We start from the raw sequence: 20,445 nt of genomic DNA on the forward strand, positions 1-20,445 counted from the left end.
TAGGGTTAGTTTTCTTTTATCGTCATCACTACATGGTGGCAGCATCTCTCCACCTTTATAGTCACTGTTAATTCACTTCTCTGTTGTTCACTACCCTTTATTTTTCTTCTCCCATTTTCTTCTTCTGCATTTTCTCTTCTACAACCACTTTGACTCCCCCCAGAAGCCATAACCCAATGCAATATCTTGCCCCACTTGAGAACATGGGAAACAAAAGGCAAATAAATAGTAAATACTGGTGACGTATGAGGTCACTGGGAGACACAGAGCTTACGCCGCTGAAGTTGCCCATAAACTCAGGAAAACCATGTTGAAACAAATGTAATGTTTGATCTCTGGAAGATTAGTATCAGAACCACAGACGTTAAAAACCCAATAAGCACTCATGATTTCCAGCCTTTATCCTGCTGGGATAATGTGGCCATGCTGACGGTGCAAGGTCTGGCAGGAGAAGCCATCGCTTGAGAGGCCAGGCAGCTCTCGGCTGGTCGGGACACGGCTGCCTCCTGCCCATCGTGTCCCCTGCTGCTAGTTGCAAGAAAGAAGCTGTAAGACAGAGCCTATTACACTAACCGGTGCAAAAGGAAAGTGTTAATTTGGACCTGGAATTTTCTATTCATGACCTCCAACACCTTGCCCTCAGCCAGGAGCATTAATTACCCAAGCTGCGCATGCTTACTTGTGGGCAGTTTGTTGGACCTCTGGTGAAATACATACCAATGCACTCAGTACTCTTAAATGGTATCTGCACTGATGTTACCTGAAGACAGCTCTGACCTTCTCTAAGAAAAGCAACAGATGTAGCTAAATGCACATGGAATATGCTTTTCCTTGCACTTTCTTCAGTCCAAAGGTTAACCTCCCCCTCCAACTTGAAAAGAATAGATTTCAATGACTATAATTCTTTTAGTCGATTGAAGGGACTAATGGAATCCTATAATGGCTAATTAGGAGCCTTAACAGATATTCTGTGCTTACTTCCTTTTGCGCCATATACTTCTTCCCATCCAGAAACCAGAGTGACATTTGATATGGCCTGTATGATGCTTACATTTTGCAAGATCCACACATTCTTGAAAGAGAATAAGGAAATGCTTTAATAACATACCTTCACCTCTAATACCACAGACATAATTATTGCTCTTCCTGGCTTGTATTTAACCATCTGTTGTATCAGTGTAAGTGAAATGATTCTGGATTTACATCATTACAAAATAAGAGTTGAATCTGGCACCATACTGGTATGCTCAGATTTTGTATTACTCAGAGAAAGAAGTAAGACTAGGTGAAAAGGGGCAAAAGTCTCCAACACTTTAAGATAACTACAATTATACAAATACAAATATATAAAAAACATTATTAAAAGCAATGTAATTTATAATAAAATCATTTACAGTCAGATACTACTGAAGCTGATAGATGGGGCTATCTTTGAGTACTATCCCAGACAATGAAAACTTCGGTGGAATTCCCATCTTCACTTGCAGGTCCAAGTATCTGAATGGAGTATCACAACTACAAAACTTAAGGGGAGCACAATGCAAATTAGATTTCCTGCTAAAAAAAGGAGAATGCCAAGAAGAAAGGTTTGTTTAGAAAGGATGGAAGAGGAAAACCTTCACTTACACCTCATTTTCTAAGAAGTGGCAGCAGACAATGCAGAATGCATACGCTTTTTTGGATGACAGGCACCTTCAAAAGAAGCCCAAAGTATGCAGAAGCAATAAAGTTAGGACAGGGTTACATTTAAAGTTTGGGCAATTAGCAATCCTACCAGGAAGGATTTTCCTCTACCTCTCACTTAAGAAGCTGCCTTTGTAATGTTAAAGCACTAGAGGCCAATTGCAAAAGAAAAATGGAATACTGTATCAGAGATGGCATTTCCACATAATAAGATCTAGGACTCACTTTGACTCATTTGTAGCCTGAGAGCTCACTGGTTGGTTTAGGGGTATTGGAGTGGAATAGACAGTTTTGAGTCAGCAATTAATACAGAAAGTCAGAAGCAAAGCTCTTCTTCATATTACCTTGCCCAGTTTGGAGTTTGGCAATCTCTGAAGGCTTTACATTTGATGTGCAGAAGACTTGGTACGAAGATTCTCCCATGTCTTTCACAGTGTGTATAAATTGTTTTTCCAACTACTATCTTCTGCACTCTACTAAATCCAATATACTCCTTATATCTTATGCCTTAATTTAACATGAAAACTTATTCCACCTCAGTCCAACAGCCATTCCATACATACTAGATAGAAGGAAGGCTTGCAGAGCTATAGCAAAATCCTGCCTTTACATGCAGTACTGCAGGAGAAGTAACTATGAAGAAGTAACTATGTGGAGTGCAATTCCAGCAGATTCATGTCCACAGCCAGTAATGGGGCATTCAGAGCCCAAATTTAAATAGGATCCATGCAGCTGTATCAAGCTATATCAGACTGCACACCACGCATAGGGATATAAAGCCCCAATATGTCTGTATCTGGTGTGTCTCTAGAAAAGCAGCTGATCACAAAGAATAATGCAAAGATTAATAGCACACCCTTGGGTGAAATTTGGCCCCAGTGGAAGCCGAGGTTATTGAAAATGTCCCATCAAATTCATTGAGGTCAGGCGTCCACCTCTAGAGAGAGGCTTAGAAAAAGACCTCTGTATCTACAGACTGTAAGCGGACTCTGAAATGCGCACATTTACAGGGACCAAAAACTTCACATACAGCTCAGATTTTGGCACTGATTGAAATTGAAATGTTTAAGCAGGCAACTCCACTGCCAGCTCGTGCCCTAACTCACGCCAGTACTTGACTCTACAAGTAATCCCACGCATAAAAATGGGAGGTGCCCCACTTTCTTCAAAGGATTTTAGACTTAATGCATTTGAATTACACATATTTATACAGTCACAGCCTTTAATTCTGCAGCACATTGGCTTTTCTTGCTTTACTATTTAAAATAAGGATGCAACTGAAGCCACTGTATTTCATTTGGAATAATTAATTTTTCTTACTGATCACATTGCTTGCTGCATTAAAAAAAAAGCCAGGAATATAAGAACAGTTTTATTTGTATAACATGAGTATCAGTCGATTTATGATACAACAAAGTCATTTAAAAACTCTTAATATTGAGAAGGTCTTTGCTTTCTGTGGAGTTCGTACCTGCATACATACTAAAAAAGCAATACAGTAGGTTTGGATGGAATAAGCAGTGCAGTAGGAGCTCAGAGCACTTGCTGAAAGTGCTCTATAGCTGGCATCATCTTGAAGCCAGTGACCTCATTAATTTAGAGAAATCATAAATTTAAATTTATAATCTAAATAAATGTCATTTAGATAAATGAAGATAAATAATAAATTACCGAGAGTTGATTAGTGGGGATACTCTTCCTCATTAATGAAGACATTTTTGTAATTATTTGTTTAATCAAGCATTGTTTTTAATAAAAATGTCTTTCAGTGTGAAAAGACACACCAAGCTGTAAGTACACCTGAGTGTCCTGAAGAGGAAGGAACTCTGAAAGAAGAACACAGAATCTTTTTCTGCAAGATAATTACTGACTTGGTTATAATCAAGTCAAATGAATACAAGGGCAAATTTCTGATAAAGGAGAGATGTGAAAAAGCAGAATATGAAAAATCACCTGTGTAATACTGTAGCTACATTCATCTCTCTTGCTTCAAGATCTTATCTGCTACAATGCTATTAGCTATGTGTCAGTCAGGAATATAAAGATGTTAACGATAAAATTTTATATGTGTCAAAATAAGAGCTCAGTTTAAATCTGCTTGTACAAATCTTAGATCAGGCTATCATTAATTATAAATGCAATAGCAATATACTTTTTTTCCTTTAAGCAAAAAACCAATTTCAATCCAAGAGAATGAAACAATGAGAATTTTCCATTAGCACAGACATTAAACATGATCTTATTTGATACTGCCTGCTAAGGAGCACAACTCCAATCTCACACATATCCATTCTCTGGTCCCAGCTGTGCCATTAATTACATATACTTATTGCATTTAAGGTTCAAGCACATGGATGTGCAACTCTGGAGCTCTCTGCAGTCCAGCATGACAGCTCTCTGAAAAGGATCTGTTCACGTTCCACGTGGCCACCATAAAAATGTGTTTGGGTGATTCAGTAAACACACGAAGCCTCCATTACAAGTACCACTATTAGATTGCTACCAGGAGCTCTTCTGTCCAGTACAGGAGCAGAGCTGGTGACACAGAAAAAAGGAAGGTGAACGTTCCTTAAAATATGTTGATATTTTCTTGGCTCCAGAGGACGGCTGTTTGCAATACTGCATTCATGAATTTAATTGAAGCTGAAGAGAGGCACAATTCACAATATGGTGCTGGAACATAAATCCGCAGGGAGCAGAAAGCAGGCGAAGTCTTAAACAGCTGAAGAACACTACCTCTGTGCTCAGAGAAAAACTTCATGCCCTTGAGAAACAAGTCCTCAGCTGCAGTTAGCACGTCCCTCTGTACCTCAGCAGTCCCTAGCATGGTGACTTACACAGTCACAGTCCCTAGCTCTGCTCCTCTGCCTTGGGATGCACCTTGAGACAGCCACATCTTAGCGAAAAACAGTGAGACACCAAGGCTCAGCTGGGAACCTGCAGTTTCCTTGTCAAGTGAGATATCTCTTAAGAACTATGACTGTGTTTCTCCCACAGATTCTACCACTAGTTATTTTAAATATACTAAATCAGAAGCTCAAATACTAGTAAAAAACAAAACAAAGCAAAACAACAACCCTAATTTACTGCAATGCAGTATGCAATGTGATCCAAGCACTGGGAAGTGCTTCTGAGTCTTGCAGTCTAGACACTGCTGAAAGGACTGGCATCACATCTGAGACATTTTACTTATATTAAAAATGGTGAAAGACATCTGGAACAATATGCTAACTGAACCAGCTGCATGGGCCAGCCGCTCTGTTCTTTACGAGCTGTGTTTCTTTGGACTGTTTTTATTTTAATGTAGAATTTTGAGCTTTGCCTTGGTGTCAGCCCTCACCTATCTCTGTATGGATCTCAGGACAAGTCCTGCTGACAGCAGAGCCTCAATGCCTGTCGTGCCCATGGGCTGGGAGACGAACCTGGAAAGCCACAGCACGTTCCAGAACAACTCATGGACCAGAGCAGAAATGCTCTGAACAAACGACAGGGGGAGGTTGTAAGAAGATTTGGTGCTTATTCCAATGTTTGATACTATCTACGATACACAGAGGGGCACTTCTGCACTGCTATCATGGAGAAGGTTTTGCAGTGAGAACAAAGGAGGACTGATGGGAATGTCTTTTGTTTTGCAGCATGTAAAACATACAGATTTGCAGCTATGGTGCTGCTGCTATTCCTATTCAACTCCACCAAAATGGACCAAGTGCAGCTGCAGCCCAACTATGAAAAAATAAACAAATGGGAACAGGAGCTGGTTTGCTGAGGGAGATCTTGCCCAGACCAAGTGCTGAAGATATCCATACAAAATAATGTACAGGTTGCCAAAATGAACTGGGTATGTTGGGCAAAGAAAAGGGACATAGAGAAATAATTTTGTTTAGCTGAGTTGTAGGGATGGTTCAGAATTCTGCCATTGATTATAGGTATGTCAGACAGGCACAACACTTGCGTGAGTTTACATTTACTCCTCAGCTGCAATATCCAGTGGTTGACTCGGTTGATGATGTCTCCTTTGTCCCACGTTTCTCTAGATGAAGTAGTGTAGATAATTATGAATAATGATAATGATTTGGGTCTCAGAGCAAATTCACACAGCTAACCACATGCCTATGGGTGATGTGGTTTCATGCACAATAATCAAGCGTGTATGCCATGGGAAGTGAAGTAGATAATGAATAAAACCATTCCTTTACAAAAAGACTTTTTAGATTTTGGATCTGAGAAGTTGTGCTGTGTACCTCCTGGAGGCAGCCAGCAGATTGGCTTTAAAGTTCATAGATCTAAGGAAATAGAGGGTATGTGTAAGTAAGAATAGAATGTAGCAAAGAAAAAAAGAATGAAAACTACTTCTGAGTATGCCAGCAATGTCCACAGGGCAGAGCAGAGCAGAGCAGAGCAGAGCAGAGCGGAGACACCAGCATCACCTCCAATACCCCTAAAGCTGCTTCAGGACATCACTGTGCCCAGGATCACGTATGGGCCCAGGATGAGCCAACCCCAACCTGCCCAGCAGTCTCCAGCTACATCTCCCTGCATGCTGGGATAGGCCCTGGCCAGTTTGTAGATGTCTTTAGGCACACTGCTCTGAATCGCCACCAGCGTTTCTGCTTGCACATAACTCAGAGTAGAAGTTGGTCCACTGAACTGTAGGTGGTAGATGCATGGTTCCACAAGGATCTACTCCAATATCTTTTTTAAGGTTGTATTGTCTAAGGTTTCACAAGCTAACAAGATCACTTCAAAAAACATGCTTTTGGGGAAATGCCACTTATATTTTAGTGTTGTAATCCATGTAGCAAAATAACACTTTCTCACATGCTTTGGCAGCTTCCACCAAAAAATTCCAAGGGCTTATCAATTCATCAGTTGCAATTAGTTCAAAGGAGAATTTTGTTATTTAATTTTTTTGAAGAAGTTTCAGTGGGCGGCCTATGCAGGAGCAGCAGCTGATGTCAGAGAAGAATATCATTTAGCAGTGAGAGTACTGGGGGAAAAAGGTTTCTTCTGGATCTCCAAACATAAGAAGTGTTTAGGAGACATTATTTTCAGGAAGTGTCTCCCACCTTTGGAAAAAGGCAACATAGCCGGAATTTATGTTTACTAACTTTGAGCCTTATTATAGGCCAGCAGTACAGGTAGCAGCTAATAAACAGGGAGGCACTTCCAGAAGGCACTTCCTTCCACGGTGCTCACACCAACAATGTAAATTACAGAATATGACAAGAAATTCAGAATACCACCTTGAAGTGACAAGTACAAACATCTGATGGGCTGAGGTCAATCCAACATTTTGGGTACATTAATCCCGTGCATGAAACTAAGCAACATCAAACAAGTCAGTGGCTGCAAAGGCCATTATAACACCGAGCTGTTCTCTGTCATCACTGCTTAAAGGAAGCTGGATCCTTGATAATTCCCAGTGGAAATGCCTCATTAATAGAATACAGTGCTAAACCCTGCAACCAGCTTTTCTCTCGACATAGCCGAGGGGAGAATTTGACCTTTGATAACTTGATTAATACCAAATTAACAGATGGTTTTGAACTTCACTCAAGATTGTGTGCTTATCCTTGTGTCTTGCTTTCCTCTCTGAGACTCAGCAAACACCACCTCTGCCCACATCAGAAGTGGGGGGCAAACGCCCAGACCTGAAGCGAGCAGTGGAGCTGTGCATTCTTTGTCCCCAGCCCATCCCAAAGGAGAGGTTGGTTTCACTTTGAATGCCATGTCTTGGTGTTTTTAAGAAGTGTTACTTGTGCTTTTGACATTTCACAAAGGTTATTCTGAAATTTCTATTAAAACAACATGGGAGAGATGCCTATGGAAAAGTACAACATTGGTACTCACAGCCCCATTACAAAGCACCTTCTATTGAATGCAGCAGCATCAATACCACTATTTTTTTTTAACACACAATTCATCACAAGCACAACCTTCTCTTTTTTTGTGCAATCAAACAAGACTTAAAATAGCAAAAATATAGGGATTAAGTCCTCCTTACCTGGAATAGGTATGATGGGAATACTTTCATTGGGGACCACACGGGGTGAGCTGCTGTCTTCCACATAGAAATGGGCAGTCTGAAAACACTTTCTGTTAAAGGAGAAAAAAAGAAGAAAAAATGTTCACGGTGTGAAAAAGCCCCAAACTTTTGCACATTTGGCTTCTCCACTTCTGCTCCATACTTGCAGATGTTACAGTTTTAAAACACCAGTAGACAACATATTTGAGTTTTCAACAGTTTCAATTCTAATTCCAGGCTCTGGTGTGCTCTAATTCATTGACAGCTGACATCCACCCACCATAAATGCCACTGCAAATTATTCTGAGGTACCACTGGAAATGAAAGTACACTCACAGAAGTCAGCAGTTGCAAAACAGGTTTCAAATACATCATTCAAAAACTGCACGAGAATCGTTCAGCATACAACTTAAGCCAAATCCACCTAAGACACAACATTTCCAGGCAACATACTTACTTACTTACTGTAAAAGTTTCTGCTGTGTAACAGTGGATAGATGGTAATACAGCATCTTTAACTGCTGCATGTCACAAAAGTTCTGCTGTAAAACTTATCCTTCAGACATTACTATTTGTATTATAAAACACTGGAGCCACATAACCCTCACCCCATCCTCCTCCTGCGAGCTTGTATTACTACAGAAAAACACGACAGACAAATTGCTTGGGCCCCAGGACTCATCACTGAAAAGGCCCATAAAGAATAGGAGAACTTAAATCCACCTGACTTTCTTTACCTGTATTTAATGCAAAGCAGAGAGCACAAGCTGGTCATCACAGAAAAGGTACTGAGCAGAATAACATGAAGAGATCCGAGGAGACTCTGCATGGTGATGTTAACTGAGGCAGGGTTTTCCAACACCAGCGTCACTCCTCATTGCTGACTTAATGAGCTGCTTGAGGCTGGAACTGAATATTTAATGAGCCTTGCTTGGTCTGAGCAGCTATTGTGACAAGAGAAGGGTCTGCTCTCATCTGTCAGGGCGCTTAACAATGGCTTCCCATGGCAGAGAGATGCCCCTCACAGCCCCTAATGAACTGCTCAACACCTGGGCAAAGTTTGCAGGCGACCTCCGAGCTGCGCCTTTTGTCAAGTGTGCTGTTTCACTTGCTGAAGCGTATTTGCATGGAGTGGCTTACAAGTTTCTGCCTTGCAGTCTGCTCCTCTGTAATTTGGGCATTGTGCTCTACACAGAGAGCCCACTCTGCAGAGCCGGCTTTGCTGACATGGTGCAAGCAATTTGTGCTGCCTTTGTTTCCAACATCTATACGTGCCAGAGAGCGAAAAAGTTGCTGAAAAGCAAACCACTCTCTTAGGCAAAACCAGAAGCTAAAATAACCATGGGCACTTGCTTTCTGCTTTCTATGCGTTTGTACTTTGTTCTACACAATCACAGCACTTTATAATGTGAGCACATGCTGCAGCAGCACAAGTACAACTTAAGACAATACAGAAGCAGGAAAGAGCGTCTTTCACAGCATGGAGTAACTGTCTCATAGCAGCTTTCTATTTTCAGACACGACGTCTTGCATTGTGCTGAAGTTAGTTATTTAGTCAGTATGCTTTTGTTAAGAAACACCATAAGGTGAGTTCACACATGAGGATGCAAGATGTGCAGGAGTCTCAGCATTTAAGCACAACAGTTAAACTGCCCTCACCATGCTTGCTCCCCGTTCTCATTTTTTTTGGCAGCCTTTATTTTGGACAATGCACACCCTGGGGGCACACAGCAGAATAAATCAGTCACACAGAAAGAAAAAACTATGAATATGAAACAGGCAAAACGTTCCTGATTTTGATATATTTGGGGCTCTTTCCCTTGAGTCAATACAAGTCAGAAATCCTTGAACTGCTTCTCCTTGTAATGAAGGCCTTAAGAAGGTGTTTGATAAAAGGACAGACCTTTACTTAGGGATTTACAGGATTTTTTAAAGCTGATGATGCTTAAGAAAAGCAATTATTTTTTGTAATTTGCTATTTTAGACTCTGAGAGACTCTGATAGGCGACCATTATGGTTTTTTAATGCAGCCATAAGATAGCTTTTCCTTAATAGCTTCAAAACATGTAATTGTATTGCATAATCACATGGTGTGATACTGTAAAGCCCATGGTGGTGATAGCTGAATACCCAGAGCAGCATATCTCTGCTGAGCACAACACTGGAATAACAACACATTAAATGAATATTTTACACAGTAAAGTTTGCTGCAATCATTAATGTCATTAACAATTCTGTATTTTATGTCTTGTAGACTTTCTGTAGCTGTTTTTGAAAAGACAACCACCACACAATTTGAATAAAGGTTTTCTCAGTTACAGACACCACACTAAAGCACACCCTTATACACACACATCACATAGCATGCCAGATACTGGCACGTTACATGAACACATGAACACAAACATGAAGGCATGAACACATGCCTCACAAACTCCTTTTTCAACCTGCTCACAGCTGCTCTAAGTTCTCCATGTTTACCCCTGAGCTCACTGAACACAGCCTGCAATGTCCACACCCCTGGTGACTCCCCCATTTCTGAGGTTCCCAGTGATGGTGTGAGGCAGCACTGATGGGACTAGGCTTGATCCTGACAGCAGGACCAAGTGGACTAATCTTTAAAAGACCTTTTCCAAGGGGCTCCACAAACTCACTGCATGAGTTTTCGAGCAAGTTTTGCTTACTGGACCTCAGCCTTACTCTTGCACCTCTCCTCTGCGCAGCACCAGGAGGGAGCATCCATCCAAGGGTGCCATGCAGATGTCTCCAAGCTCTGAAGTTTGGGTTATGGCCATCTTTCAGCCTGAATAGCTAAGCAGTTGCCTGGATCCAAGAGGAGCCTCTTGCAAACTCATCGAGTTCGCAGTAATACATACAGATAGCTGGGATCCAATCTACAGGAAGCCATGTCAGAGAATTCAGTATCTGCCTTCTTCCCCGGTTCAGGCTGCTACTTTCTATTTCCTGGCACGATCCTCTGCCCATTACCCTTCTCCATATACAAACCTTAAGTGGCAGCAGTTGCTAAGGCTACAAGGCTGCAGTAAATTTGTGTGTCTATGGGAAGAGCTGCAAAAAAGTACGGATGAGAGCAGAAAATTGCTTGTTTCAAGTCACTGGACAAGCGGCCATGGAGAGAGGTGGGAATGGATGCAGGGCTAGACAAGGTGTAAGTCTACAACTGCTTTCATGATGAGCTCTTCAGCTTGTAATTTCTAACCTGTGTGTATACATGTTGGGATGTTTGTGCCCGTGTATCCATTTGCTCAGAAAACCAATAGAGCAGAAAGAAATAGAGTTGTTTTTTTTCTTCCTACAGAAGCAGTCCTTACTGAATGAGCAATCTGGATGTCAATAGCATCCATGATGATTACAATTTTAGCAAGTGAAACACTAATTTTAGAGTAATCCTACAAATTCAGCATTGGCTGAGGAAAAGGAAATCACAGCTTTGATTTTTTACTTCCAAAAGATTTCAGAGCCCCCACATATTTTCTGCACCATACCAAAGAGTCAGTTGTCTGAAATACGCCTGTGTGCAGTGAAGCACACCGTTTTCTCTAGCCCCATATGCTTTTTTGGCTCCTTTTCCCTAGGGTACAATAACTGTGCGAGATTGTGGCGATCAGACACACAATTGTCACATATGGACAGAAAGGCAGAAAGTACAACACTGCGAGATTAGCATCTCCCTGGAGAAAGGGCAAAGGCAGGGGCTGGAGAGCAAAGACAGCTTTAGGGAGTGCATCCCCCTGCCCAGAGTCTTTTTGCAGAGATACTGACAGCGCTTTATTAAAGCAAACCAGCAGAACGTTAAATGCAGAGCAGCAGCACCTTATTATCACACTGCAGGCAAAAAGAATATGCCGAGAGATGGTCCTGATTAGCTGGGTTAGATGCTTGTTCCATCTCCGCTGAACAGAACAGCAGATTAGCTTCAGTGAAAGAAGAGATGTCTCGTGAGATTTTGACACTCCAAAAGGGTTTCCTTGGTTATTAGTTAATAAAACTCAAGCAGCTTCTCCTTTATACTCATCTAAAAGCGAGAGAGAGAGCCAGATCACACCACAGCCTGGAAGCATGGATGCATTTTATTTTCTCGTAGAAGATAATGCCTTTGTGTTTAGTTAATTTTGCCTCCGGTACAAACACACAGCGTGTGCTGCAGTCCATGAGGGCTGGGAATAGCTCGGAGGGCAGCATTTGGCCTTTGCTCCATGCACTCAGCCTTGCAGCATCCCCTGATCCGTGCTGACAGGCGAGGGACCCGCGCTGCCCAGGAGCAGCTGAGGCAGAAGGAGAAGCAGCAAGGGATTGCTGTGGTGGAGCAATCAACTGCCTGCACAGTGGCTCACTGGCATCATCAGAACAGCAGCTGAACGTGGGAAAATATCAAAGAGGAATGCTTTGCTTTCTGGGGACATCCAAGAGCTGTGTCCTTCCTCACACGCAGAAGTGAGTGGCATGGTCATCCATCACTTGCACGCGAGGGATCTGCTCTTTCTTTCCATAGAAGTTTCTGTTGGCTGGAGCCAATGTGTATTCTCTCCCCAAGGCTATACAGATTTATTCTTTATTTCTGCAATAGCACCAAGGAACTCTATGCTCCTGGTTTCTTTGCAGCCACTCTATTCTTGGGTCATTACCTCCTAAAGCATGACCAATTTGGGGCAGATGGCTCAAAAGGGTCCTGGGTGCCTATTCACTGTCATCAGTGCAGGGCAAACCTTGTCCTCTGGGTACACTTCTTCCAGAAACAGCCTCCCACAGATGGGAACTCTGCAGAATGTACATTTGTTAATGAAGAGGTGCTGCAACCACCCCACTTTCACACACAGCCTCTGCCTTGTGGGCAGGACAGACTGAGTAGAAGTCAAACCAAGACCTACAATGGACCTCCGTACCAGGCTGCACAGGACACAGCTCACTCTCTATTGAATGCAACCTGGATACAAGCAATCATCCACCATGCCACTCTATCCCAAGGGGGGCTGCAAGTAACGACCAAATAGGGCTACAAAGACAGGAAATTATCCCTTTCACTACCTCTGTGCATTCATTCTCACTTTCAATAGAAGAAAAGATGCTTCAGATTCTCATTGAACTGTTTTGCATGTTTTCCAGGAGACACAATTAAGATTGGTTTCTGCTGGCACCAAAAACAGAGTATGTATGCAGTCAAGTGCACTGGTAACACATGGCTCTGCACTTTAAACTAGCTTCACTATTCCTTGGCAAGCATTTGTCACTGTCAGAATTGGCAATGACTCCTCAGAAAAGAGCCGCAGACTACGAAACAACAGAAGTGCTGCAAATCACGACCATGTCACCAGCGGAGCAGTGGATGGGAGCCTGGACAACAGCTGTCTGCAGTCTGCACTGCTCTAGCTGGGGTCATCAGTCACTGATTTTTATGAGCAATAAAACTGACTCAAGCGCTCAGAAGAAAAAGAGAAGAGAAAACCACACAGAAAAAGCTGATCTTATGAATATGAATAAGTGAGCAGCATGGAGCACTGATACACCGTTCATTGTATCAGAGGGACATCTGCATTTACTCTTTTTTAGCCAGAAAATGGCTTATATTGCTCCAATTTTCTACAATTATTTTCCTTCTCAGGTCTTAATGCTTAACAATCAGAATCCAAAAGCTTTCTACAAAAGAACCTGTGCTGTGCTGGAACAGTAACAGTGTGAGGGCTGACTGAACTTGAGCTATGGGAGGATATCCAGAGCAGGAATGCATAAAAATTAGGACAGCAAAGGAAAGGTGATAAAGATGGAAAATTTCCCTGTGATGTTCCTGCATCTCCCTCCTGAAGCCATTTGCCTTCTCCCCAACAAAGCAATTTCTGCCTGTAATCTTCTTGAGCAGTGCTACGCATCATACAGATATGATAACTTGAGAGGTCTAGACAGTACATGGGTAGATTTCAGAAGTTCACAGCTGCCAACTCCTCGGCAGACAGAATGGTGAGAAGGAGGCTGCCCCTTTCAGAGGGCTTCCTCTGAGCAAGGACAAATGCTTTCTCACACCAGTGAGCTGTGGCACACCAACACACAGTCCCATAGAAGCCAAGAGGCTCCAAATGCTAAATGACCACCAGTCCAACTGTGCACAATTTAACACAGAGAAATAAAGACAAGAAATATGCTGGGAAAAGGCAGATACAAAAAAAAAAACAAACAAAGGTGGACAAAACTCAGAGACTGTATTTGGGATGGAGAACACAGTGCTGGTGGAATTCTCCATCTGAAAAACTAATCTGCAAACAAGGCAGGGGATTTTTGACACAGAAAGACAGCTAATTTAATATTGACGGCCTAAGTTTGCCAGCTGACTGCACAGCTCTCCACGAAATTAAAAATCCTCTTCTCCCTATCCTCTGAGATTTCGATGGCAGCTTCCTGCACCAGAACACAACCATTTAAATCACGTGTGGTACTGAACTCAGACATGATGCAAGGAATAATCATTTTAGAAGGCTATACAAATGGCTGAAGAGTCCCAAAATGACAACACGCACCAAGAGGAGCTGCTTTCAAGTCCTCCCCCCTCCGTCAGCTCTGTGACCGGAAAGCACCCAGGTGGCCAGTGTAGAAAAGCACTTAGAAAGCTCTTTAATTGCAAATTTTAAGTGGATAAATCTTAGTTTAACTCAGCACAAACATTTTCCACGCTTCCTTCTCCCATCTTCCTGTGGTCCCTGGAGAATGGCAAAGGCAGTCGTGAAACCTTATTTGTGATGACACTTGGCCCTGTAACACTTGGTAGCTAATTACTCTCCTGGTGACCTCTGACAGGGCTAGCAGCTTCAGACCTTCCCTCCTGCTTTAATCAATACTCACAACAGCTGTGTTGGATACACTCAGCAATTTTACAGATGACTGAACGGGTTTACTCATCAGTATTTTCTACTGCAGGAGAACAAGCTTCCTCATGGATGCCTCACCATTCAAATGTTTATGTCTTCAGGCAAAAGTGGGGTAGAGAAACCTATAGGTGGTATCTTATAATCATTTACAAATTAGGTATGTTTTTAAAAACCAAAGGGAAGCCTGAAGTATTTATTTTCCACTCTCACACTCAACTACTTATTTAATGCAATATTTGCGCTGCAAAACTAGAAAATCAGAGGAAAACAAAGACAAGCCTTTTCCTTAGGCAGTTCCTGTAAGATGTGTACTTCCAATGACCCAAACATAATGTAATATTAAAAAGGAACCTCAAACTTTCTCACCGAAGGAAGCTAAATTTAACTGAGTGAAGAGTTGTTCTGTAATCATAAGAACTGCAGCAATCAGAGAAGATTGCCTCTTACTAGAAAGGAGCTTTTAGTAGCACCTCTAAGAACACAAAATTGGGCATACTTGATATTATCATTTCAGGACATGAATTCCCTTTAGGATGAATCTCAGGAGAAGAAAGAATAAAAACAGAGGGTAGCACGCCAGGAGGTTAAAATGCAGGTATTTTTAATGCAAAGTGTAATTCGTCTGGATGAAAATTGTGTTATACGAAGCACAATATAGACAAGATCCCAGCTAAGACAGGACAGCAGAAACTTTGTTTTTGTTTGGAAAACTCACCTAATCCCTCAAAATGGAAGAGCCCTGCTTTTCCCTTTGCAAAAAAAGTTATTTCCTTCCTTCAAATGAGAGATCAGGACATTTAACTGAGAGGTATTTTAGGTATCCCAAGCCACAAACTGGAACTTAACATAAAACAAGGATGTGCTAGCAACCTCAGCACAGATTTTCTGTTCTGAAGGCCATGCCCATCTTCAGGCAGAAACGCCACAGTTTCTTAAATACAATGAAACGCTCAATGGGAGGCTCTCTCATCACACATACCCACCTGCACCTGGACTAAAACTGCATGGGAGAACTAGGAAGATTTCCCAACGCTGCTGGATGTACTTCATGCTCAGATTATTTGGGGCCGGGGGAAAATACTGAATGTGTGATTATTTCCTTCCTCTTTTCATCACCGTGTATTCAGAAGGTGGGCCTTTTTACACTGTCCATTTCAAAAAGAAATTGCTACTTAAATTTTTTTAACGTTCTATTTCTTGACTCTGTTTAGAACACAATTAGACACGGAACAAAAGGACACCTTTAGAAGCATAGCACAAAGGAAAAGAAAAGAGCAGCTGGCACCAAGAGCAGAGCAGCAAATTATTTAGTACCTGGGAGATAATGAGAATGCTGAAAAACGCTCCCTAATGGTAGTGCTCTGTCACAGCCACGTCCGTCACCTCATCACACTAATACGGACAGACCGGGTGGCAGCCAGCTGCTCCTCCCTCCCCACCAACTCCCTGAAAGCAAAGATTTGTATGCTGCCGAATAATAAACCTGGACAGAAGTCTTGAGGATCATTAATCTCGCTATCAATCAACCCATTTGGAGATTCGCTTCTTGCTGCTGTTGGTGCTAATGTGGCAGCAACTCCAGAGCTCTGGGGAAGTCTGGAGTATGCATGTCTGAAGAATTGCTTTAATGAGTTTCTTGCATTCAAAGGTTAACAAATGTGATGAGGAAACACAAACTTCGGAGACAATAACATGCCCTGCTCTTAAGCAAACCACTGAGAATACTGCACTGTGTATTCTGCTCCAGTATGCTGAATACATCTCTAACAAGCTCTGCAAAAACACGAGAGTCAGACCCCAATGACCTGTCTGGGATGCCAGGAGAGATGCAGGCACGTAGTGTGAGCTCTAACTGCTCCAGCGCACCTTAGCTGCTGAGCTAAGTACCTTGGGCATAGCCCTGCACAAACAGGGGCTATGCTGCAGGGAAGCAAGTTGTATTGCCTGAAGTAGAGCTCTGGTCAAACTGGGAATAAACATAATGGTATAAACATATCCACTGGGTTCCCTTTGCTAAAGACATCAGACCCACATCAATTAACAGATTAGCATAAAATGACCCTGCATTAGTAGGATCCATCCAGTAGCATTTGCATTAAGCACCTCTGTACTTTTGCAAGCGTGTTTCTAAAAAACAAATAGTATCAACGATAGCAAGAACATCAAACAAATCCCAAGATAATATTATAAGAAGAATCAAATGAATATCCCAAATTAGTATGCAGCATTAAGCATGCTTGGGCATAATAAAGCAGCACATAAAGTAAAAACAATGCATATTTTAAGTTACTATTTCCATAGACAAAATCAGCCATAATAAAGAAAATCTAGCAATACTGTAAGTAACTAATGGGGGCATAATCCAGTACACCATGTGGCAGAGGGGAGTACCAGGATCATCCTGAAATACTTGAAACAAAATGAGAAAGAGTTTCTTCCTTCAAAAAATTTATTAAGAGAAAGGACATCTTTGAAGCTTCAAGCCTATGGCTCATTCAAAGCCCCTTGAATTTTAGTGTCAAGGAAACACATTTATTGCACAATCAAAGCACAAGGCATATCAGAGATGTTATCATGAAGTATATTGACAGACCCCCAATTATAGAGAAGAGTCAAGAACTGAAAAATCACAAAGCAACAGATGTAGAAGAGACTTTGCTTTTAAGAAATCATTCAGAATCATTCTGAAGATAGGAAACGCTTTCATCCTCACGACAAGCTCTTTTTCAGTGTGCATACACTTGGGCAAATAAACCACTGCCTTCCTGTTGTCTTAATCAGTGCGTGGACACATCTAATAACAAAATGAGTCATGGGGAGGAGAAGATTTGGTTTCAAGATAAAAGTTCATTGCAAATGAGAAAAACAGAAGAAATTCAGTCAACCAGTGTTAATCATCAAATCCCTTAGCACCAGATACTGTTTAATATATTTTCTACTTATAGACTGTTCTCCTTATTTGCATGATTTCCAAAGCTTTAATCTACCTTTTATTAAGCTCTTTATAACCTTTCAGTGTTGACAAGTGTTGGACTGGAGGAAAGAAGAAAAAAAAACCCCACAAGAATGGGAGTTTGCATCTCAAGAATACTTATGGATGCTTCTTATCGTATAAAGAATGTGCCTTGGCACATCAGGCACCTGCTCAGAAGTCGACATGGAAATTAAAAGCAAGCTCTTGTCTCCATGTTTTCTTTTCTTTTACAGCATACAAAGTGGCACGGCTGCAAAGGCAGGCATGGAGGAACATGGTAGATGTCTGCTCCTAGGCAAACTGCTCAGTGCTGACACCCCTACCCAGTCAGGTTCATTTCAAGGCTACTGTTATCTATACATTTCATTTCCATGTTCTCAAGTAATCTTTGGTGGGGCTTTTGCTGCCATTAGTGCAGCAGTGAGACAGCTCAGGAGAGGAAGAAGAGCAGTCCTCCCCACTGTAGATGTCAGTAGATGTGCACGAGTAGATCAGCAAAGATTGCTCCCAGCCCTGACTGGGGCCCTGCTCCCACCCCAATTATTTCCATCTTTGTTGGTAACTGGGATCTGTAGTAACGAGCCTTCCTATTTTATTCTGATAGCTTAATTCAAGGAGTTTTGTGAGCTAAAAATGCTTAAAATGCAGACTAAACAGCAGAGTATTTTGCCACTATTTCTGGTAGTTTTGTCCCAGACATTTGGTTTCAGATCTGTGATTTCCTGTCGAGAACACACAAGTGTGAAATACTTGTTGATCCGTTTATTCATTTGCCTCCTGGCTGATCATAGCCATTTTGACAGAACAGACAAATTGACTTGCTCCGTGTTGTTTTTTCACATGCTTCTCCACCAGCCTGCAAACACCGCCCGACTCCACAGATGCTGTGTTTAGGTCTTCCTCACTCCTGCACCCTCATTTTGCATCCTGCACCCTCACTTCCTAGGCTTGCTAAGCATATTTCTCACAATACTCAGGATGTCTTAAATTTCACAAACTCTCACCGTAGCAGCTTCCGCAACTCCATCTGCCAGATGAAAATGATCCATAATATTTAGAAAAATTCTTTTTGAACCACTCATACCCAATGAACAGTTTACATCACTCCTTAGGACACCAGACATAGCCGCTGGCATGGATGCTCAGATATGTCTGTGACAATTTGCACTTGGTTACTGCAGCAGCATTTAACCATTATCTGTGACACATCTCAGCAAATCATCTATTTTTCCAAGTGGTGAACAAGCACTGCAATTTGGAAAAGGAATGACAATGTTCCCAAACATCCTCGCTGAGGAAATGGCAAATGTAGCTGTAAGTGGTCAGGCAGAGCCCTGTAACATCAGCCCAGGTTATTCAATGCAAAGTAATTTCAGCAGGCTAACGAATGAGTCACTGTTCCCAGCAGACGTGTAGCAGAACACAGTGCATCTAAATGATATGCCCTTTTATTTCAAAACATACTGACTCCCTCTGGTCTGTTTAGACCAATGGGATGCAGCATTGCCAAGATAACGTGGAAGAATGCAAGCTTGGCATGACATAATAACTAAATGTTGATAGAAGAAAATTATGAGACATTTATGGAGACAGGTCCTAGGCTCCAAGTGATGCTCTGCTCTTGTATTGCCCCCATGTAATTACAGCAAGTTTGCTTACAATTTGCTGCTCACACTTCTAATTGGATTCCTGCAAAGGGCAGCTTGCTGTGCCATGAGCTTGGCACTTTACTCGCTTTATCTCCGAACCACTCAATTAATAATAAATTCCATTTATTATAAAAGCATTTGTTTCAATGTATATGATGCTATCAGCAGCCATCTCATTAATATTTACTCTCACGAAGCAACCTGCTGGTGGTAAGGTCTCAGATACAACTAGTAACTTTAAAAGAAGAAAACACATGTAGCCAAAAAGCCAAAACAGAGCATGAGCTGTAACAAAACATCCAACACATATGAATCTAACTCCCACACAGAAAGCCCAGTAAATACAATAATGCTGGTGGAGAGTGATGACAACGTGCAAGTTCATTCAGTCACCACAAAAATGAGGTGTGAAGCTGCCAACACATCTGTCCCTGGGGTGAGGAGTTGCTGTCTGGAGCACCAAGGAGAAATGATGTTGGAAGTGCGGGAGGGGAGCATTCCCACACTGTGCTGTATAACCCATGAATCTTAACCCCTAGGCTAGGGGAACACAAGGAGCACAGAGATGGTTTAAAGCCCTTTTTCTTAAGCATCTTTTTCTGTGCTCAGCACACAGGGAATTACAACACAGCCTGCCCCAGATTGACACTGGGAAGTCAACGGGACCCCACACTTTTCAAATAAGGAGTGAGGGAGAAGTGGGCTGCAGATAGTTTAAATGTTTCCAAAAAGCTTGTACAAAGCTCTTCCAGTGCAAGAAAGCATTGCAAGGGATAGACTGGACGTCCAAGTGGAAGCTTAATTTCTGCAGACAACACCAAAACTCACCAAAATCTCGGAGTTGCAATAAAACATGGACTTTTCATTTCTCTGTAGGCCTAAGCACAGCTTGTATAATTACAAGAGCTGGTGAAATGGGAACATTTCTTGTATGTTCAGAAGCGCCCAGCTGCTTCTTGTGCAGAATGCTCCTGAGAGTGAGATTACACATTCAGACATGGTGAGATGAAGCAGCTGCTGCGAATGTATTTCAAATGCTGTGATTTCTCCTCTTCTGCTCGCTTATTCTGTGCATCTTGAATAAAACTATGCTGCAGGGACAACAAGTCTCTTTCTAGTAGTCCCCACCTATTCCTTTAAACTATACAACAGGGAACTTGTTCAGTGTAGCTGCGCGGATAACAAAAACAGTGATGTTGAACTCTAACCTTCAGCTACCACAAAGAGCTAAATTAATTC

General features: G+C 41.9%; 1 protein-coding gene across 1 annotated transcript in view; it reads right to left on the reverse strand.

Annotated features, from left to right (window-relative positions):
• PTPRG (protein tyrosine phosphatase receptor type G) overlaps positions 1-20,445 on the reverse strand; it is a 378,176-nt gene that overhangs the window by 31,510 nt on the left and 326,221 nt on the right. The window contains exon 14 of the mRNA XM_042823259.1: positions 7,688-7,779. Coding sequence (XP_042679193.1) covers positions 7,688-7,779 — 92 coding nt within the window. The remainder of the gene's footprint in view (positions 1-7,687; positions 7,780-20,445) is intronic.

Source organism: Centrocercus urophasianus, unplaced genomic scaffold (genome assembly GCF_019232065.1).
Source record: "Centrocercus urophasianus isolate 14NV4802_14NV808 unplaced genomic scaffold, USGS_Curo_1.0 seq_22, whole genome shotgun sequence".
In the NCBI taxonomy this organism is placed as follows: domain Eukaryota; kingdom Metazoa; phylum Chordata; class Aves; order Galliformes; family Phasianidae; genus Centrocercus; species Centrocercus urophasianus.